We start from the raw sequence: 20,056 nt of genomic DNA on the forward strand, positions 1-20,056 counted from the left end.
GGGAGGAAGGGAGGAAGGGAAGGGAAGGAGGGACTCCCCTCCAGAATATACTCCTGTATACTCCTTAGTAAACGTTTTTTCAGGGAGATGAAATAACTTTTCTTTCAATGGCCATAAGGTGGCAGAGTCAAGCTTTGAACCCAGATTTCTTCCTCTCCTATCTGTGCCCAGTGGTAATCTGTAGATTCCATTTTCAGAATTGCTTCCTTCAAGGTTCTGCTGCCCGATTCTCTTCTAGGTTTCCTCCCTCCACTTTTGCTTGAGGTTTCCAGGAATTGTCACCACCAGTCAGGGTTGGGGGGGTCTATAATGGCCAAGTATAGCACTCAAATATACCAGGACAGCTATAATGCTATGATATGGACTGCACTAAATACAATGGAAGGGTCAGGAAGAATACCAAAGGGTGAGAGAAGGAAGCAGATTTCAGGTCAATCTGAGGAAAAAAACCTTCTGGGGATGAGAGCTGTCAAAAATGGAAGACCTGGCCATAGAAGAACTTGTCAACAAACACATGCCAGGCTGGACTAGACCCTCTCTAACGTTCCTGCCAAGTCGAAATCTATACTAATTAATGCCTTGGTGAACTTTCAGACACAGCTGTACCTACACATCGCTGTACATCCTTCAGGCTGGTTTGGAGGGAAAATCTGTACATAGCAAGGTACCATTGCCCATCCCCCCCCAGATAGCACAGAAACAGGAGAGTAACCCACTTTGTGTCTCTCCATTCCAGCCCCAGCACCCCATCCCTACTTCACGTGGCATGTCAGATCAGACCATTCACAAATAAGAGCCAGGGAGAAGCAGCAGCCAAGAAATCAGACAACTCATTCCCAGTCTGTGGGTAGATCACCTGCCCACAGTAGGCATAGTGTGAGTGCCATCTGGCCAGAAGCACTCACCCCTTCCCTGTGCCCCCTCCACCACTACCTATTTGCATACACTGGCATGTCCTACAAGTATCATTTGGGATTTTTTTTATTAACATCATTTTGTTTTAAACTTTTCAAAAAGTCTTTCGGTCCATGCCCCCCACCCCAATTCCCTTCTTCCCTCCTAGCGGTGAGCTAAGGAGAGCCTTTTGTGTTTTGACGTGGAGCCTCTGGGTCTTCCTCGGCCTCGACGTGGTGGCCTTCCACTGTGGTTTGGTCCTACTGACTCCCCCCGACCTGTATTGGCAAGGGGAGGATCGGAGAAGCCAAGTCCTGAGCCAGGCTGGAAGGAGGAGCCAGAGTGTGGTGAGGTCCCTGAGAAGGGGATCCCTAAGGTGGGGAAAGCTGGGGGTGGGGAGAGGCTCTGGGCTGTGTTGGCAGTGGCAGATGCTGCCACGGCTTGGCTCCTTCGGGCAAAGGCCCTCTCTTGGCGCAAGTAGCGAAGTTCATCCCTGATGTCTGTGAGGACACTGAGGAGGCGGGACTGCAGCTCACGGTCTCGGGCCCGCTCCTCCCGTTGTTGGGCCCTCTCTTCCTGCCAAACACCCAGCTCCTGGTGGTACAGCTGATCCCACTGTTCCTCCAGATCCAAGAGCCGATGCAGGTTAGTCCGCCAGGCTTCCCGAGCGCTCCGGGAGCAGCTCATACCCCCTCTGAGGGGCTCGCTACTTGGCGAGGCCGAGGAAGGAAGAGACTCCTCTCGGAACAGTGGGGACCGGGGGGCTGCATCCTCCAGCTTCTCCCACTTCAGACCCCGAGGTCTGCCCCTGCCACTCCCACCTCCTCTCTCTTCATCTTCAAGTGAAGGTGGGGGCAGCTGGGAAGGACTGAGAACCTGGCTGAAGTCACTGACCACGGCAGGGGCAGCCCAGTCAGGAGAGGCCTCACCTCCGTCCTCAGGAAGGGAGGTGAGGGAGGTCCGAGAGCTGCAGTGTCGGAGCAGCAGCATCTCATGTCTCTCTTCCTCCTCTTCCTCTCCTTCCTTGATGTGGCCAGGTGCTGCCTGGGCATCTCCATCCTCCTCATCCATGGAAGCATAGGAGACCATCATGCCATTTCGAAGGGCTGGAGACATAGGTGGCTCAAAGCCAGGCTCTGTGACAATACAGACGACACACATCAGGCAAGGAGGAAAGGGAGTGGTTCTGCTGAGTCCCCCTCCCCCAGTCCCAGTCCCCAAACATTCCAAGAATCAGGCCCTTGAAGGACCTGATGATAGCAAGGAGAGGAAGCTGGGGCAGTCACCTAAATTCAACTCAACCTTATCTCAAAGCACTCCCTGATTCTCTGCTTTGATCTAGCCAGACCAGTCTCCTCTATCCAGAAAAGGGAACATACCATGCCCTGTGTGGCCTTTGATCAGATAAAATCAATGAGTTCAGAGCTGGAAGAGACCGGAATGTCCAACCCTTTCCAGGGTTGATAGGGAAACTATATAGGGATAATTGATAGAGAAACTGAGCTTTAAGTGACTTGCCCAAGGCCATACAGTATGTTACAAAGAAACTGAAGCCCAAAGACAGAGAAATCATAGGTCATAGATCTGATACTGGAAGTGACATGCCCAGGGTCACACAGAAAGAGCAGCAGAGCTAAGCCTAAGGACCCAAATTTCCCAATTCCCAGACTAAGATCTGAAATGATGTTCAACACATTTCATTCAAGAGGCAGGCTTTGACTGGGGCCAGCCCCCTGGCCTGAGGACCATCAGATGCTAGATTGGGATCTGGGTCCCTGGAAAGACTGGGAAGGTCACCCTGGCATGGTGGCCACCAACGCCCTTCCTTAATGCCTTCTTCGTTTTGGATCTGCCTCAAAGGGCCAATGGGGCCGTGATCTAATGGTACTAAAAGCCATCATCAATTTGCAGGTTTTCTAGCAATGAAAAGGCAGGCTAGAATAGGTCTTCCCATCTCTTGCCAAACCCCTGCCCCCACCTAAGGAGCACCTTGAGAGTTACAGAGAAACTTGTGTCGAGAATGTAACCATCCCATCGTAGAGCTACAAAGTATCCTAATGCTCATTTTATCCAAACAAGCACAGCCCAGAGACTGTAAGTGCCCTGGTCCATACTCAAAAGGGAGCTGGTCACAGAACTCGAACTCTGGACTCCTAAATCCTGGACTAGGATTTTTTTTTTCCTGCATGACCTTTGATCTTTCCCAAGTTTGGCCCAAAAGGTCTAGGTTCTGAAAGGCCAGTGTAGCTGATACTACTCTCCTAGGAATCACAGGATTTTAGAGAAGAGAGATGTTGGAAATCAAAGTATACTTCCCCCACACTTGTTTTACAGATGTGATAACTGAGGCATAGAGAGGTTAAGTGACTTCCCTAAAATTATACCACATGCCATTTCGAAGGGCTGGAGACATAGGTGGCTCAAGGCCAGGCTCTGTGACAATACAGACGATACACTTCTGGCAAGGAGGAAAGGGAGTGGTGCTAAATGGCAGAGCCAGGATTGAAACTCAGGTCTTTTGACTCAAAGTCCAGCGATCTTTTCACTAGGCAAGGCTGCCCCATAGAGGGCAGGCAGGAGCATCCCCTTGTCGGCATCATCATAGGGGCTGGGGTGGCAGAAGCTCCATTGGCAGGGCTCTACCCTGACTGCTCAGAGATTCTAAGGAGACCCTGAAGTGGGGGTAGGATACAGATGGGCTCGAGCCTGGCATCCATCCCACAGCAGGTTCCCAGGAGAAGACAGAGATCCTCCCAACCCTCCATCTGCCCTGGCCAGGAGTGGAGACACAGCACAGTACAAGGGGAAAAGCAATGGGCCTGAATCCCAGCTCTGACATGAGCCGAATGACAACGGGGCAAGTCGTCTTGCTTCTGAGATTGTTTCCTCAGCTCTAAAATGGGGATGAATTAAACCCGTGGCCCCTCACAGGACTGCTGGGAAAACAGTTCTGCAAACCCTCAAGTTCTCCTTGGCAGGGCTCCTACTGCATCCGCCATGGCTCATCAGCCTTGGGTTTGTACCTTCCAATGATGAGCGCTGGGTCAGGGAACAAGCTGGGGAGTCCCTCTGTCTAGCCACAGCAAGTCCCAAGAAGGAAAGGCAGGTGGGTCGCTCCTTCAAAAGCCCCTGGCCCAAAGTCTCCTCTCCTTGTGGGATCCTCAGGGTAGGGGAGGAAGCCTTCCTGGCTGGGCCCAGAGATTCCTGTGTAAAATGACCTCTCTTGGCCCTTCCAGCCCTGGGAGATGGCAATGTGTCAAGGAGGCAAGAGGGCAGGGGTTTTGAGTCCCGGCTCTGATCATTTGCAGCAAGTACTTTTTCCTTCTTTTCTGGACCTCAGTTTGCTATCTGTGAAGTGAGGGGGTCACACTAGGTGATTTCTAAGGTCTCTGTCTGAATCAATGTCCCCATCCCTCCTCTCTAGGTCCCAGTGCTGGAGACAGGAGAAGAATCTGAGCTTCTGGCTCAGTCCCTGAAACCTTCCTCCATGAAGAGGATTATGGGATTTAGTGCTAGAAGATACTTCAGAAATCAGCTGATCCTTCCCCAGCACTTTATAGAAAAGGAAACTAAGACCCAGGAGGGTCAAATAACTTGCCCCAGGTCCTAGAGATGGTCAGTAGAAGAGCTGGTGTTTTGTCTCCAAGTCTAGCCCTCTTGCCCCTGCCCCACAATCCTCTACAGCAGCTGCCCCACACTGAATGACTCTCATCACCTCCCAAGCCAAAGCCTCCCAAGATGCCCAGGGTCTCACCAGGGTCAAAGAATGCTTCAGATTCTGCCTCCGGACTGGCCTGGGTAAAGGTGGAGGCCACCATCTTCTCCAGGGGGGTGAGGCGGGCCTTCTGGGGACCATAGCTGCCAGGCAGGCCCTTCCTGGAGGCAATCTTCCGCTTGACATCCAGCCGCAGATCCCGCCACTTGTGTTTCAGGTCTTCCACGGAGCGCTCAGTGTAACCCAGGAAGTTCACTCTGCTCTGGATCTGGCCCCAGAGCTGGTTTCGGTGGGCAGAATGGGTGCGAAGGGCCTCAGCCCCATACAGGGCCCCAAAATGCCGAACCACGTTCCACACCAGTGTCTCTGTCTCATCATTAGAAAAGTTGGCTTTTCGCTTCCGACCAGGAGGCGCCATGCCCAGTGACTGGGAGCTGGAGGAGGGGTTGCCCACCCCTGTGCCCAGGCTGCACAGAGGGCCCTGTGGCCCTCCAGCAGCTGGCAGCAGGGGCAGCCCTTCAGGTAGGAGGCCAAATATGCAGCCTGGCTAGCAGGGCCACAGAAGCAGTCCTGTCCCAGGAAGAAGAAGGCCAGTTCTTAGGCATCAGTTGTTCCCTGTGTCAAAGGAGTCGGGGAGAAAGAAAGGCATTAGATCCATATCTGCCCCTGCCCCTTCCTTCCCATGGTTCCAGCACACCTGGCAAATGAAGAGAGAAGCACATTCAGATGAAACTCATTTCATCAAGAGGTAAATAGGGCCCTGAAGGTCATTTTCCTCTCAACCCCAAACCCTGTAATAAACTTGTCAAGAGCTCAGTATGATAGAAAAAGCATTGGAGCAAGTCAAGACCTGATTCTGACTTACTAGCTGTGAGTCATTTCCCTTCTAAGTCTCAGTTTTCTTCTCTGTCAAATGAGGATAATAATACTTTTACTACCTGCCTTACAGGACTATTGTGGGTTAAGCACTATGGGAATGGAAGTTATGGCCAATTTCAACAATATGGTGAGCACCTTGGAAGCACAGGCTTCCAAGTACATCTTTCTTCTTAGTACATCTTTGAATTTCCCACAATGGCTATTACAGGGTTGGTCAAATAAGTATGACGTTGCTGTTCAGTTGTTTCAGTTCATGATCCCATCTGGGGTTTTCTTGGCAAAGATACTGGAGTGGTTTGCCATTTCCTTCTCCAGTTCATTTTACAGATGAGAAAACTGAGGCAAACAGAGTTAAGTGACTTACCCAGGGTCACAAAACTAGTTAAGTGTCTGAGGCTACATTTGAACTCAGGAAGGTGAGTCTTCCTGACTCCAGGCCTGGAACTCTAGCCACTCTGCCACCCAGCTGCCCAGCAAAGTGGTATGCTCGTCATTAAAAGTGGATTTTTAGAACCTGACTCCATTTTGTGCTAGATTTACAATTGCTATGGAAATGAAATGTGTGGAATGTCTCCCTCCTAGCAGCTCTCCGCAAATCACTTCAAGCTTACAAAAGAAAACTCACAGGATTTTGAATAGTTCTGGAACTCCTCTTAATTTTATCTAATGTTATTTAAAGTAGGATCTAAACAAATGCTAACTAGCTGAATGACAAAGAAGATACAGGTGGATAGAGTGCCTGGGCCTGGAGTCAGAAAGACCTCAGTTCAAATCCTGTCTCACACACTTCAAGTCACTTCACCCGGTTTGCCTCAGTTTCCTCATCTCAAAAATGAGCTGGAGAAGGAAATGGCTAACTGCTCCAATGTCTTTGCCAAGAAAACCCCGAATGAACAAAAACAACAGAAAAGAGTCTTTCGTCTGGTGTGAATAAATGACTTCACTAAAAGCCTCTGTAACAGTCTAAGCAGCATTTTTTCTTGCCCTAAAAATGGAGCCCTAGCAGATCTTACCCCAAACTGCTTAGTAAGCCTGCCCACATGACCTGTCTGATCTCACCCCAAACTCTGGACCATGCAGTTCAGGATACCTCCTCTGTATTATGTCGAGACACATTCATCACCTACCGAGGGTGTCACCCGCTTGAGTGTATAAATAAACTGCCAAGTCCCTGTCCCTAAGCTGTGCTGCCTTATTCATGCAGTGATCAGCAAGGAAGGTGAAAATTCTTTGCAACATGTTTATTCAGTCCAAGGACTTGATTTCAATTTGTTGGGAGAGAGAAGAACTGGCAATTGAATCCCCTCTTCATAGTTTCCCTGCTCAGACTCTATCTTGAATTGGGGAATTGGTCTCTAGGAGATTAAACTGCGTCCTACCCCAGGTTTAGCCCCTAATGCCCCAAATGTTCTTAAGACACGTCCCCTTCCTCTCGGAGTTTTCGTTTCCTCAGCAGTAAAAGGGGTCTGGACTACAGGACCTCTACGGATCCAGGGCCTCGAATCCCACCCGCGGCTATGCCTCTGATAAGAAGGGAGCCGCTCGATCCAGCAATGGAAAGGCTGCAGGTGTTGGAAAAAAGCGGCTGAGCAAAGAGTAGCGGTGAGAGGCCGGCAGAAAGTAGCACGGGGTGTTACTGTTAGCCCGGTAGGCTTTGTCTCTGGTATATACCCAGGCATCTCCCATCCCCCAAAGGCTTAGGGCAGGGGTCTCCCCTCCTGCTCCCTAATGAGCCTGTTCTCCTATATCATCGGCATAAGACTGACAAGCCTGACTGGGAGGGGTTGGGCTGGGCCTCACCTCGGTTAAGGTGGGGGACCCACTGCCAGCCGGGGGAGGCAGAGGTCCAATGTCCCATTCTGGGAACGACGGGAAAGGGCTCACCCCTAGCTGGAAAAGGGGCCCGCGGAAGACGAAGGGCGTCCCTCCTCCCCAACTCCACACAGCTGGATTTGGGTGGGGCCACACCGTGCCCCTCCCCCCAAGCATGCATACACGCGCGAACAAACACACACACACACACACGCCTCCTGGTCCACAGTCCGAACACTAACACACTCACACACACGCCTCCCGGACGCACGCACAAGCCTCCCGGTCCACAGCTCTACCCCCACACTAGTGCCTGCCTCCGGTCACTGGGGCACCGCTGGCCCTGGGGTCACTCCAACACCACCAGCCCGCGTGCGGGGGAACAGAGCCCCGGCCCTTCAGCCAATAGGAAGCGCCCACACCCTCCCTCCTCAAGAGTGGGTCGCAGGCCCACAGACAAACCTGGCCCGCGCTCCAGGCACTCGGCTAGTGCTCGGCCGTGTGGCCCGCTAGCCCTGCCCCTCCCCCGAGGGAGGAGGAAGGGCGGCCGGCCCGGCGGCCGACCCGGCCGGGGCACAGCTCGGAGGGAGGGCGGGGGGTCGCAGCTCGTCCGTCGGCGGGGGCACGAGGCGTCCGTGGCGGGTGCGGCGGCGCAGCAAGTCCCGGCTCCCGCCGCTTTGGGGGCTAATGGCTCCCGCCAGGGCAGGAACTTGCCTTCATTTCCTCCACCGCCGCCGCTGTCTGCCACCGAGGGAAGGAGCCGTCTCCCGGCCGCCCTCTGCCGGCCCTCGGGCCTCAATGCCCGCCCCGCCCCCCACCTCCAGTCTGGACCCCTGGGTCCCTTTCCCAGGGCTTAACTGCAGGGTGACCGTGGGCAAGTCACTCCCGCTATCTGGGCCTCAGCGTACACACCTGGAAAGTGGGTCCGCGGAGAGGAATCGGGCACAGGGGAAAGGGAGACATCAGGGTCAAAGGACTTGGATTCAGATATTACTCGGCAGCACCTTGGACAAGTTACTTAGCCTCCCTGGGCCTCAGTTTCCTCATCTGTAAAATGAGGGTTCCTTCAGACTGCAGATTTGTAACTATATAAATGGTTTGGGGCTGGAAGGGATCTTAGGAATCATCTAAGCCCACCCCCTTATCTCATAGATGAAGAGAATTGGTTTAGAGCTGGAAGAGGCTGCGACCCTCCCCTTCCACTCATTTTACAGAGGCTGGAAATTGTCTTTCCCGTGTTAGACTGTAATTGGCCCTGGGGCTTGAGCACAGGCCTTCTGGGCACGGAGGATTCACTGGAGGTCTTTAAAGGGACACCTGCAAGCAGAGGCCGAATAAACGTGACTGGTCCTAAGGGGGCTTGCTGTTGGACTAAATGCCTTCCACTCTGAGATCGGGCAGTTTTGTGATTCTGTGACATCTTAGTCCTGTGCTTGGCACCTCACGGTTGGCCACAACTAATAAATCCTTGTTGGTAGATTGACTGATCCAGGAGGGCAGTGAGAGAAAACTTCCTAGAGGAAGCCAGATGATTTGGGCCCTTGAATTTGGGACAGGGTTTGAATAAAGGACTGGAGCATCCTTTTTTTACTAACTCATTTATAGGCTACGTGAATCCCTGATGAATTGGTTCATATATCATGGATTCGCTGTGGCCAAGGGGAGGGTATTCCCCAGCTGAGGTAAGGGCAGACAGGTGCAAGGGCAGGAATGAAGATGGGGAAAAGGGCAGAGTGGAGTGTTATAGTGGAAAGAACACCAGTCAGAGGACCTGGTAGTCAGAGGATCTGTAGTCAGAAGACCTGGGTTCGAATCTCACTTCTGTGCAACCTTTGGTAAGTCATTGGGCTCCCTTTTCCTCCATTTGTTAAATGAAAAGGTTGAACAAGATGGCCTCTGAGAGCCCTTCCAGCTGGAGAGCTGTGATCCCCTCTTAAGATAGCCAGGAGAGTGAAGGGCTACGGGGACTATTTCCATTTCTATGGCCCTTTACAATGTTATCTCGCTTAGTGGAGGAAGGAGAGCTCCTCCAAAGCTCAGAACATTTATCTTTTACTTAAAGTCTGTAACTCTCTATTTCATTCATTAGAATAATTTACTTCACTTGGGGGTAGAATCTGCTGGAGATATGCATGATAGCTTTTCATTTTGCAACCACAACACGATCAATCTCCAGGCTGTAAACTTGGGCTTCCAGAGCCCTTTGAAGTTTACAAAGTGGTCTCCCAAGCCTCCTCACCTCAAGCACGAAGTATGGACAATCAATAACCACATTTTATGGATGAGGAGACCTAGACGCAGGTGAGTTAAAGGAACTTTGGGTTCAGAAGTCCTGGATTTGGGTCCAGGCACTACTCCATGACGTTGGGTAAGGCACAACTCCCCTGTGCTTGTGTCCTATTTGTAAAATAAGGAGATTGGACAGTAGAATCCGAAATCCCACAAACTCAGCCAAATGTCCTATCAACCTCCCTATGATCCTAAGGTCACATGGTATGGTTTTCGAACCCAGGGCTTTCTTTTTTTTTTTTTTTTTTTTAGCAATTGGGGTTAAGTAACTTGCTCAAGGTTACACGGCCAGGTGTTTCTGGGTGGGTGCTAAGTGTCTGAGCCCGGGATTCGATCTCCAGGTCTTCTCAACACTGGAGCCGGTGCTCTTACTTGCTGTGCTACCTGGCCACCCTGCCCAGGGCTTTCTAATAAGTAAAAGGCTTCAAGGAGCCCATAGCCTCCTTGGATAGACAAAATAAACCTGCTTGGATAGTAGTAGCTCCCTCAGGAAGACCCTGGTTGGAATCTTGCCTCTTATTTTAAGTCTCCGTGAGCCTCTGGGTCTCAGTTTCCTCCTCTGTAAAAGCAGGATAATAATAGCATCTATCTCACAGGGGGTGTGATAAGGATCAAATGAGATAAAATGTGCAAAGTTTTTTGCAAATGTTAGCCATTACGTGTTCAATGAGGATTATAATACCTATTCTTTAGAGTTGGTTTAATGAATAATTATGGTAGCTAGCTCTTATTTAAAGGTTTGCAAAGCACTTTGCAAATACTTCATTTGGGGGCGGCTAGGTGGCGCAGTGAATAGAGCACCAGCCCTGGAGTCAGGAGGACCTGAGTTCAAATTCAACCTCAGACATGGAACACAAAAACTAGCTGTGTGACCTTGGGCAAGTCACTTAACCCCAATTGTCCTCCAAAAAGCAAAAAAAAACCAAAACTTCATTTGATCCTCACAACAGCCCTCCCAGGTAGGTGCTACTATTATTCCCATTTTACAGATGTGGGAAATATATTTAGTCTAGGAATAAATCATATTCACTGGAAAGCCAGGAAGGTTTTCATTACATTTATTTTATATTTATTCTTTCTGAATAAATGGGTAGCTCCCTAATGGAGTACACCAACTCAGACAAATGTGAACCCTTTTATACGGCTTCCATTAGAATTTCCCACCTGGTTCTCCGTTGGCTAGGTGCAACTGTGAACTGAACTGCCTGCCTCATGCTTCCTTCAAACAGCTCCTCAAGGATACATACAAGCCCCCTCCTCACCTGATCAGAAGCCTGGTCCTGCTAGACCACAGCTCTGATTAGAACCAGCCACCTATGACCCACATACTCTCATTCCCACATTTCAATGCCCCCCTCCCTTAAGAGGAAATGCCAAGCAGAATATTTTTGTTTTTTTTCCCCAATTGTCTACATCAAAGAGCATGAGAAAAGGTTTCTCCCAATGGCTAATAAATTTGACAAAAACCTTAGTCTGGGTTTAGAGGCCTAGAATGGTGCTGGGCCTGGCAGCTCCTTTTGATATATAGGAAGAGGCCTTCTTAGGTATGCTGATTTGCCAGCCTCCCCCATTCTTCTATACAAGCAGTTTTCCTGTCTGACGTTAGCCATTGGTATGACTTCAAATAATTTTCTGTTTTTATATAATTTTCTGAGGAAATAAAATTCAATCATATCTTACATGAGGCAGACAGGTTAAAGGATTTTCCCAGGGTCCCACAGCCAATAAGTTTCTGACTCTGGATTTGAACACAGATCTTCCTAAGTCTGTGAGTGCAAGAATTCCTATTCCAAGTTTATAGATAAGGAAATCGTCCCTAGAAAAGTGAAGTGATCTGATGTAATGAGAATGGGAATTTGAAGATCTTCCCTGACCCTTAATAGACCTAGGGGGTAGTTTGAAGACCTCTCCTTGCTTTGAAAGTAAACTCTGCACCCTAATAGGCTGAATGTAATCACATGAAGCCTGTGATGGAGGGAATTTGCTGAAGGGTCCAGCAGGGCCCACAGGAAGCTGGGAGTCAGAGCTAGCCAGACATTGGGGGAAAGAGAGGACCTCAGGCAAGGAGTCAGAGAGGTTTGTGAGTAGATATTGATCTTGTATTGGTTTGTGGTAAGGCTGTGTATCTCAGCCTTATTATGGCTTCTGAATATCTTTGGTACTATGATGAAATTGGCTTATTGGTTTTGGGATTCAGTTTTCTGGTGTCTAAATAAATGCTTCAGTTCTATCCTCTATCTGGAGAGTTTTTATATTTGGTGGTCAAACGTCCTGCGATACTTATAGTCATGGTCTTTATTGTTATCATGGGCGCTATAAATATTGCATTGGTGCTACACCTGCACATTATCTCATAAATGGAAACTCAAGGATTTGAAGGCAGGTCTCCTGATCCCAAGTACAGTACTCTGTCCACATTATGCCACTCCAGGACCTAACAGCTAGGGAGACATTAGGTGCCAAGTTGTGAGGGCCAATGGGCTCCCTGTGCCATAGAAATTCAGATTTGGGGGAGGTCCAAGTTGGCAGCAGCATCATTATAATTCTATTTCTATCTCAAGAATAGATGTTTGGTCAGTAGGACTTGGATTGCTATAGAGCTAACACCAGATTCTAAAAATATACATTGTTAAAAAGAATCATTTAATTGAATTTCAGGGACCTGGTTTTTCTTTTATCCCTCAGTTCAACTTTGGAGCATTTCTACAGTAGATGCATTGAGAACCCACTATAGTAATGATTATTCCAATTTTCCTTAGTGCTTGAGGTTGCCACATAATTTGGTCAAAGAGGCTAAGGTGACTTGTCCAGGGCATGCAGAACTGAGAATCAAACCCAGATGTTCTGATTGGCAGCACCAGAGTTCTCTCCCCTCCTATATTATGCGGTAGCCTTATGGGCCTCTGTACTGTAACACCAAGGAAAGGCAACTTCCCAAGGTTCAGAATACCAGCATAGGTGCTCTCCATTTTATTCAGTGACAAACCAAGAACAGAGAAGGTCAAAACATGACATCATTCAAAATACAGCATTTACTAAGTGTGATTGAATAATCTCCAAGTACTACCCCACCCCAGGACCTTCCAATCATTCAATCAATTACAAAGTCCCTGTTCTAAATACTACTCCACCCCTAGGCTGTACCTTCATTTAGTCCACCACAAAGCTCCTCTTCTCAAATGGAGATTAGTTTCCAAACATAAGTAAAGTACATTCACTTGTTCAACCATAGAACACAAAAAGGTCAAAAGTTCCCCACCCCTGGATCACAATTGAATCTACCCCAGAGTTACATCAAGTTTAAGCACAGCACTTAAATACCCAAATGGAGGTCTTTTCTTCATCTTGACACGAGGCAAGTTCTCAGCAATCTTAGTTCCTGGGGAGACAAGGCTTAGCAAGGCCATAAGATACATTGCCAGTCCCTTCATGAATTCATCCTCTGTCTGTAGAACAGTCCTAGAACCCCTGAAAACATTAGCAAAACCCTCTCCCAGGATTTCTGTAAACATACAACAAGAAAATCCTTCTTCAGGGCTTCTGAACCAACAGAAAGGTTCCCAGACCCCTGCAACAACAGCACTGTCCTTCACCAGTGGACAGTATTCATTCTGTCTGCAGGACAGTCTCCAGACCCCTGCAACAACAGCACTGTCCTTCACCAGTGGACAGTATTCACTCTCTGTCTGCAGGACAGTCTCAGGGCTTCTTAACCAAAAGCCAGGTTCCAGGACTTCTTCAACAACAGTACTGTCTTTCACCAGTGGACAAATCTGGCAAAAGAACATCAAAACAGACAGACAAAGTACCAGCAAAACAGCCATGTCTCCTCAGTCCTTGGCAGCTCAGGGGGCAGGTCTCAAAAGTCCAGGGCGATTCAAAGTGTCCCCCAGCAATCTTTCTCAGTCTCTCTCTCTGCCTCCACGAGGTGCTGCTTCCAAAAAGTTCTTCTGCCTCTCTCTTGTCTCTCCAAATTTATGTCACCAGCTCCTCCCAGTTCAGGACTTTCTTTTCACATCAACAAGTCCATCCCACAGATGGGATTAACAAGCTCTGGGTTTTAACACAATCAATTTGAAAACCAAGCCAATACAGGGGAATCTTTAATTGCCATTACTATCACAGCCTCCTTCTGTGCACTGTGGGAACAATAAGGCACAGTGCCTGCCTTCAAAGGCCTCCCCATCTATCTAGCTGTGGGGTCAGGATCAGATATGTATAAGTACAATCTGAGGCAGGAAATATCATTAAGCGTACCGTGTGTGTCTGTGTGTGTGTGTGTCTGTGTGTATGTGTGTGTGTGAGGGATAATTCAGTATAGTAGGTAAAGGGTTGAACTGGAAGTCAGGATCCCTGGCTCTGGATGCTGAGCTTTCTAACACCAAACTAGTAGATTTGTGACTGGAAGAAACTTTGGAGATTATTTAGTCCAAGCCTCTTATTTTATAGAGAAGGGAACTAAGACCCAGAAAGAATAAGTTTTATACAAAGTGCTACCATTTACCTCTCTCCTCCAAGCTGAGTGCAGTGGGGAAAGCCTTGAATTTAGAGTCGAGAGGATCTCTGTTCAAATCTAAACAGCTTCTTCCTACCTGGGTGGCCTTGGGGAAGTCATAAAAGCATAGATGGAGATCTGGAAGGAAACTTAAGAGAGTCCAAGCCTCTCAATGTACAGGTTGAGTCCATGGACAGCCTCTATCCTTGTCCGTAAAATGAGGGCAGAGGGATGGACTAGAAGATTTCTACAGTTCCTCCCAATTCTATAGGATCCTAGATGAAATGGGGACAATGATAGTTTACATTTATATAATGCTTTTTGTCCATTGTCAGATTCGATCCTAGTAGCAACCCCATGAGACAGGTAGTACAGGAGTTATTAATCCCATTTTACAGATGATAAAACTAAGGCTCAGAGAGATTAACTTATGGGTCATACCACAAGTAAGTAATAGAGGCGATCTCTTCTGACCCCTAAGTTCAGTGCCTTCTTTTAACAATGCACCACTTGTCTACCTCACAAGGTTGTTATGAGCAAACTATAACTGTGAGCTCTACCTGATAAGATAGTCTTATCTATAGGGGAGGAAGAGATTACTAGCAGGAGCTTGAAGGATGGATGTGGGAGGGAGGAGAGGAGAAAATATAGGTCAGTTTTCTAGTTAGGAGTAGCTTTCTAAAGCTTTCAAGGCTTTCTTCTTCTTTTGTCCCTCTGTTCTCCTCTCACCACATTTTTTTCCCTGTTTTCTCTAGAAAGAATATTGGGTTGTGTAGGTGAAGAAGGGCTCATAAGTCTTAGCTATATGACCTTGGTCAAGTCACTTCAGGCCTCAGTTTCTTCACCTACAGAATGGAAAGAACACCTCAGGGGTGAGTTACCTTTGGCTCTTGGAAGGCTAGTCATTCAGCTCTTTTCTTGTTTGGGGAAACAGAAGGCTAAAACTAGACAGGAATCGATGTGCTAAGCAGTCTTTGTAAGCCTGTTTTGATCCTAGACCACTAAGCCAATGGTCTCTGCACTATTTTGAATGAGTGCCCCTAACAGTGAAACATTTTTTTCTTCCTGATGAGTGGGTGATACCTGGACAGCTGTTTCTCTAGATGTTCTGGTTGGGGTAAGTATTGTTGGTATACATACATATATATAAGTAAGGTTGGTATAGCTGCCTTGAGACAGCCAGAAGGGGAAAGGTTGAGAGTTTACACAGTTGGGGAGAGGGTGGCATGGGCAATGTTGGACTGTAATGGGTAAAGGATGGATGTGATTGTGTTGCCAACAAGTTCATGACAGAGAATAGGATGGGATCCATAGTCTGATTTTTAAATAGCTATCCACTCATTCCCTAGGGTTAAGCCATGGTCCTGTTTGGGTCATGCCACAGCCCCCACTTTGGAGAGCACTGCATTAAAATGTGCTCATTGAAGTGTTATTCACCGCATGGCGAAAAAGCTTGTCTATAAGACACCCAAGTCTTTCCAACCTGCCAGAGCCCATGTAAAACAGCAAGGTTCCACCAGAAGAATCAGAGAAGTATGGGCAGAGCACTGAATTTGGAATCCAATGACTAAGCTTCAAAGCCTGCCTCTGCTAGACTAACTCCTTTCTCAGACACTCAAAGAATGAGCAGGTGTGATTGCTGGGCCACTGTCAGTGGTCTCTGAAAGATAGTGGAGAAAGGAAAAAATGCCCCAGAATTTGCAAACTATAGGCAGACTGAGCTTGACTTTGATTCCTGCCCCAATTTTAGAGTGAATATTAGAAGGGGGGGGGGAGGGTGTCGGTGAGTATCTAGAAAAGAAATCAGTGATCACAGAGATATGACATGGTTTCATTAAGAACAGATCAGGCTGCTCCAACCACATGCTGCGTGCGGTGGCCTCCTGGGCGGAGGGGGAGGCTGCCGCCGGGCCCAAAAAGTGACTGCTGGAGGTCGACTAGTAGCCTTCGCGACCTCGCCATGGCCTCGGATGGGGCTGTGCTCCCCCGGCTCTTCATTCTGGGTCCCTGTTCTAGCGCCTTGTGGGCCCCGGTGATGACAAGTAAGGAGCATTCTCTGTGGTCCGCCCCTCCCCACAGCCAAGGGCCGGGAGAGGTCTACGGCCCGGTCACGGGTCGGCTGGGCGTTGCGGAAGCCACGGCTTCCAGGGCTTCCAGGCCCCGTCGGCCTTCGGGAATTCTTTCTGAGTAGTTCTTTCAGGAGAGCAAATTCTAGTCAAGGACAGTCTGAACCAAGCAAGCATGCACTTAAGAAACCCAAGTTACCACAAGGACGGTTTGATGCTCCAGAAGATTCCAATTTAGAACAAGAGCCACTAGAGAAATTTCCAAGTGATATCAATCCTCTTACAAAGGAAAAGGGTGGCCCCAAAGGCCCTGAACCTACTCGATATGGAGATTGGGAAAGAAAAGGACGTTGTGTGGATTTTTAGTGGTCCAGCTCTCAACAGATTGGTCTCTTCTTCTGAATGTAGCATATTTAATTTAAGTTCTACACGTTTAATTTCTTTGTGTTCCTTTTTCTTTTTTTCCAGCTAACAAATCATCTGATTTGGAGAATGTCAGTCCGAAAAAGATTAATTAAGTTTTGGAAGTATTTCTGCATTAGCACATTTGTTATTACACATTTGTTAATGAAGAGACCATGTTCAGGACTGCCTGTTAATTTATCAGTTAAATTAAAATTGCGTATTTAAATTCTGTAATTTAATTTTTTATGGGGTTAAAGTGGTTCATTGTTTGAAAAGGTCTTACTGAAATATAAAATGTCATAAATCATATGTTTCTGGGTCTGTTCTCTAGTCTTCCTAGCTGAAAGATGTGGAAACAAGGACTTGAAGCACCATAATTGAGATCTTAAGAAATAATTATAAAATTTATGCAAAATAATCCATTTCAGTTCCACTAATTGAGAATTTGTGAAAATTTGAACAAGTAAATTAGACTACCATGTCATTATCATCTTCGAAGAAAGGTTTTGCCAAGCAAACAGTAGCATAACCAGTATTTCAGTTAAGCAAGTCCTTATTGAATACCTTCTCTATACCAAAGAAGATGCTAACTTGGGAGAGACAGGGAATCTAACAGTGCTAGATTGGGAGAGGGGGAAATAACAGAAGGAAAAAGAAGCATAGACCCTCGCCTTCAAGAGCTTTTGGTGTACTTGAGGAAATAATAGCATTAGTTTTCCAAATTGTGGAGTATCCCATAATTGGTAGGAGACAAATCTTCTGTCTGTGGGATCAGTAAAGTTTGAAACAGTAGCCAAAATTATTGGATGTTTTAAAATATAATGGATACATACATCCTTTTATTTAATTGGAAACAATGTTCAAATCAAAACTGACATGTGAAAGTAGCATCAAATTCTTGATAGCTGGTGAGGTGGCAGAAATGGAGGATGCAGTTGTACGGCTGGAGGCAGTGTGCCCCAACATAGATAACATGCAAGGGAATAAGTAGTTACATGGGGAAAGGGCCTGGTCCTTACACCAGAAGGAGGGATTAGGTACTTTTATTTCCCAATGCTGCTTGAATTCCCTACAAACCCTTATGGCAGGTGGAACTGGAGGAAGCCAGTTAATTGGCATTTGGACCATAAGCACAACCCCTCTTCTGGTGAGGGATCCTAACCTTTTAACAATGAATTCAGTTCATTGATTATTGTATATTTTATGTTACTTTTACTTTATGTGTAAGTTTTGGTTTTTGTTATAAAATTGTGATAAATACTTAATTTTACTTGAATAAAATGCAAGCTAAGAAAAAAAAAAAAAGAACAGATCAGACCAGTCTAACTGATTCAAGTTTTTGATGGAGTTACTTAGTTGATAGATCAGGGAAATGCTATGAATATAGTTTACTCAGATTTTAGGAAAGCATCTGGTAAAATCTTTCATGTTATTTCTTGAGAGGAATGGGGTGATGGAGACTAAAAGACAGTGTAAGTAAATAGATTCAGGTCTAGTTGACTGCTGACACAAAAAGTAGTCGTTCAGGTCAATGTCGACTTTGGAAGGTCATCTCTACTTGAGGGTCCCTTGTCTCTGTGCTCATTCAGCCTTTGCAGTTGAACACTTTTATCTATGTTTTGACTAAAAGCTAGCTTATCAAGTTTGTAGACAACACAGAGCTGGGAGGGATAGATCACAACCTGGATTCAAAAAGAACATCACAGACTTCTCAATAGGATGGTGATAGAAAAGGCTGTAGAGGAGCCCAGTTCTCTCACAGAATATCCAATATCTGAAAACAGCCCCACAAAGACCAATGATAAAGAAATGTGAAAAGACTCCGCTCTTCCATCCAATCCAGAACTTGGATACAGAAGAGGGGAGAGGCTGGTAGAAGAGGATTGAATGAAGGAAGCCAGCACCATACTAGAAAAACTAGAGAGAACTCAAGCAAACTGTCCAGAAGGCAGAAGAGGCAGGGAGAGGAGGGGGCCAGGACTGAAGCCAGCCAGCACTGAGGCAAAGGTGTCACAAGCCAACACCAGCTCCAGCCATTGGGCATCTTTGAACTTCAGAATCCTCATCTGTTAAATGGAGCTCTTGTTTACCCTACCCCACAGGTTTATAGTGAAGAAAGCTTTCTGTAAACCTTAAAGCCTATAAAAGTGGAATTGTTATGTTATCTCAGGGGCATGCTAGGCAGAGGCAAGTGACCTTAATGGAAAGAGAACCTTGATAGAAAGCAGCCTAGGTTTCAAATCCAGTCCACATCTCTCTCCTGAAGCTCTAGGCTGACCTCTACATAGATGTTTGTTAGACAAAAGTCTCAAAGGAATACATTGCATTTCCCCTTAAGACCAGTTCTCTCACTTCTGTTTCTGTTAAGGGGTTCCATATGTTTCTAGTGACTCAGGTTCACAACAGATTCATCCTTGGCTATTCCCTCTCCTTCACCCTCCATAGTCAATCAGTTACCAAATTTTGCTAATTCTACCCTCATAATGTCTCTTGAGTCCATCCCCTCCTCTCTACTCACATGACCACCACCCAATCTCAGACTTAACACAATTCACCTACTCAGTTATAACAGTGGAAGAGATTTCCAGCTGGAAGGAATCTAGAAGTCACTGAGTCCAATGTCCTTGTTTGACATTTGAGGTAACTGAGGTTAGAGAGGTACTATGACATCCATTGTCATATAGTTAGTAAATGTCTGAGACATAATTTGAATCCAATTTTTCCTTTCTCCAAGTCCAAAGCTCTATCCACTACACCATCCTGTTTCTCTTAAACTGAGATACTCCCTGTCCTCATGGAGCATATATTCTAAATTTGTTTTGTTTTGTTTTTTCCCAAGGCATTTGGGGTTGACTTGCCCAGGGTCACACAGCCAGTAAGTGTCAAGTGCCTGGGGTGGATATGAACTCAGGTTGTCCTGACTCCAGGACCAGTGCTCTATCTGCTGTGCCACCTAGCTGCCCCTCTAATTTTTTTAAATTTGATCTGTGCCTTCATCAATTGAGCATTCTCCCAATGAGGAGCTTCCTTTATCTCTGCTGTTACCACTAGCCAGTACATGCTCCAACATGATTGTCTAGACCCTGGCACCAGGACCTTCTCAGGCAAAATCTCTCCCAGTTACCCAGCAAATCTATACCCTAGTATCCATATTATGTCTTGGCTGTGGCAGGTGCCCCAAGGGTACTTTGGGGCGGTGGCTAGTAAGAATCCCACCACATCCCCCCTTTACATTTTTAGTGAGTTAGAATGAGCTGCACAGGATGAGCAGCCAGGGCTGGCTTACAATCTTCACCTGCATTGCAGATCTCAGAGTATTATAGTCTCCCCCACCAACCCACCCCTCTTCCAAGCTTCCGTAGTCCCATCAAAGGCATCATTATCCTCCCAAACTCCCAAGTTGTCATCTTCCTTATTATCCTTAACTGCTTCTCACTCAACTGAAATTGCTCTCTTCACAGTTACCATTGATCTCTTAATTGCCAAATCTGGGTGCTTTTT

At 47.2% G+C, this 20,056-nt stretch overlaps 2 protein-coding genes across 2 annotated transcripts; one reads left to right on the top strand and one right to left on the bottom strand.

The window, feature by feature from the left end:
• Window positions 1-954: 954 nt before the first annotated feature.
• Window positions 955-8,063, bottom strand: LOC138166983 (nuclear apoptosis-inducing factor 1-like). The gene is made up of 3 exons (XM_069095468.1): window positions 7,763-8,063; window positions 4,649-5,224; window positions 955-2,030 (listed from the first exon to the last, which is right to left on the bottom strand). The coding sequence occupies exons 2-3, from the start codon at window positions 5,025-5,027 to the stop codon at window positions 1,060-1,062; spliced, it is 1,350 nt and encodes a 449-aa protein (XP_068951569.1). The 5' UTR covers window positions 5,028-5,224; window positions 7,763-8,063; the 3' UTR covers window positions 955-1,059.
• A 7,888-nt stretch (window positions 8,064-15,951) lies between these two features.
• On the top strand, window positions 15,952-17,863 carry LOC138166926 (succinate dehydrogenase assembly factor 4, mitochondrial-like). Its single transcript, XM_069095403.1, has 2 exons — window positions 15,952-16,126; window positions 16,233-17,863. Exons 1-2 carry the CDS (start codon window positions 16,045-16,047, stop codon window positions 16,514-16,516), a joined length of 366 nt encoding a protein of 121 aa, XP_068951504.1. The 5' UTR covers window positions 15,952-16,044; the 3' UTR covers window positions 16,517-17,863.
• Window positions 17,864-20,056: the final 2,193 nt, after the last annotated feature.

The sequence above is a fragment of the Petaurus breviceps genome, unplaced genomic scaffold (genome assembly GCF_028583685.1).
Source record: "Petaurus breviceps papuanus isolate PSGF00001 unplaced genomic scaffold, PetGlider_PUasm1.0 227, whole genome shotgun sequence".
NCBI lineage: Eukaryota > Metazoa > Chordata > Mammalia > Diprotodontia > Petauridae > Petaurus > Petaurus breviceps.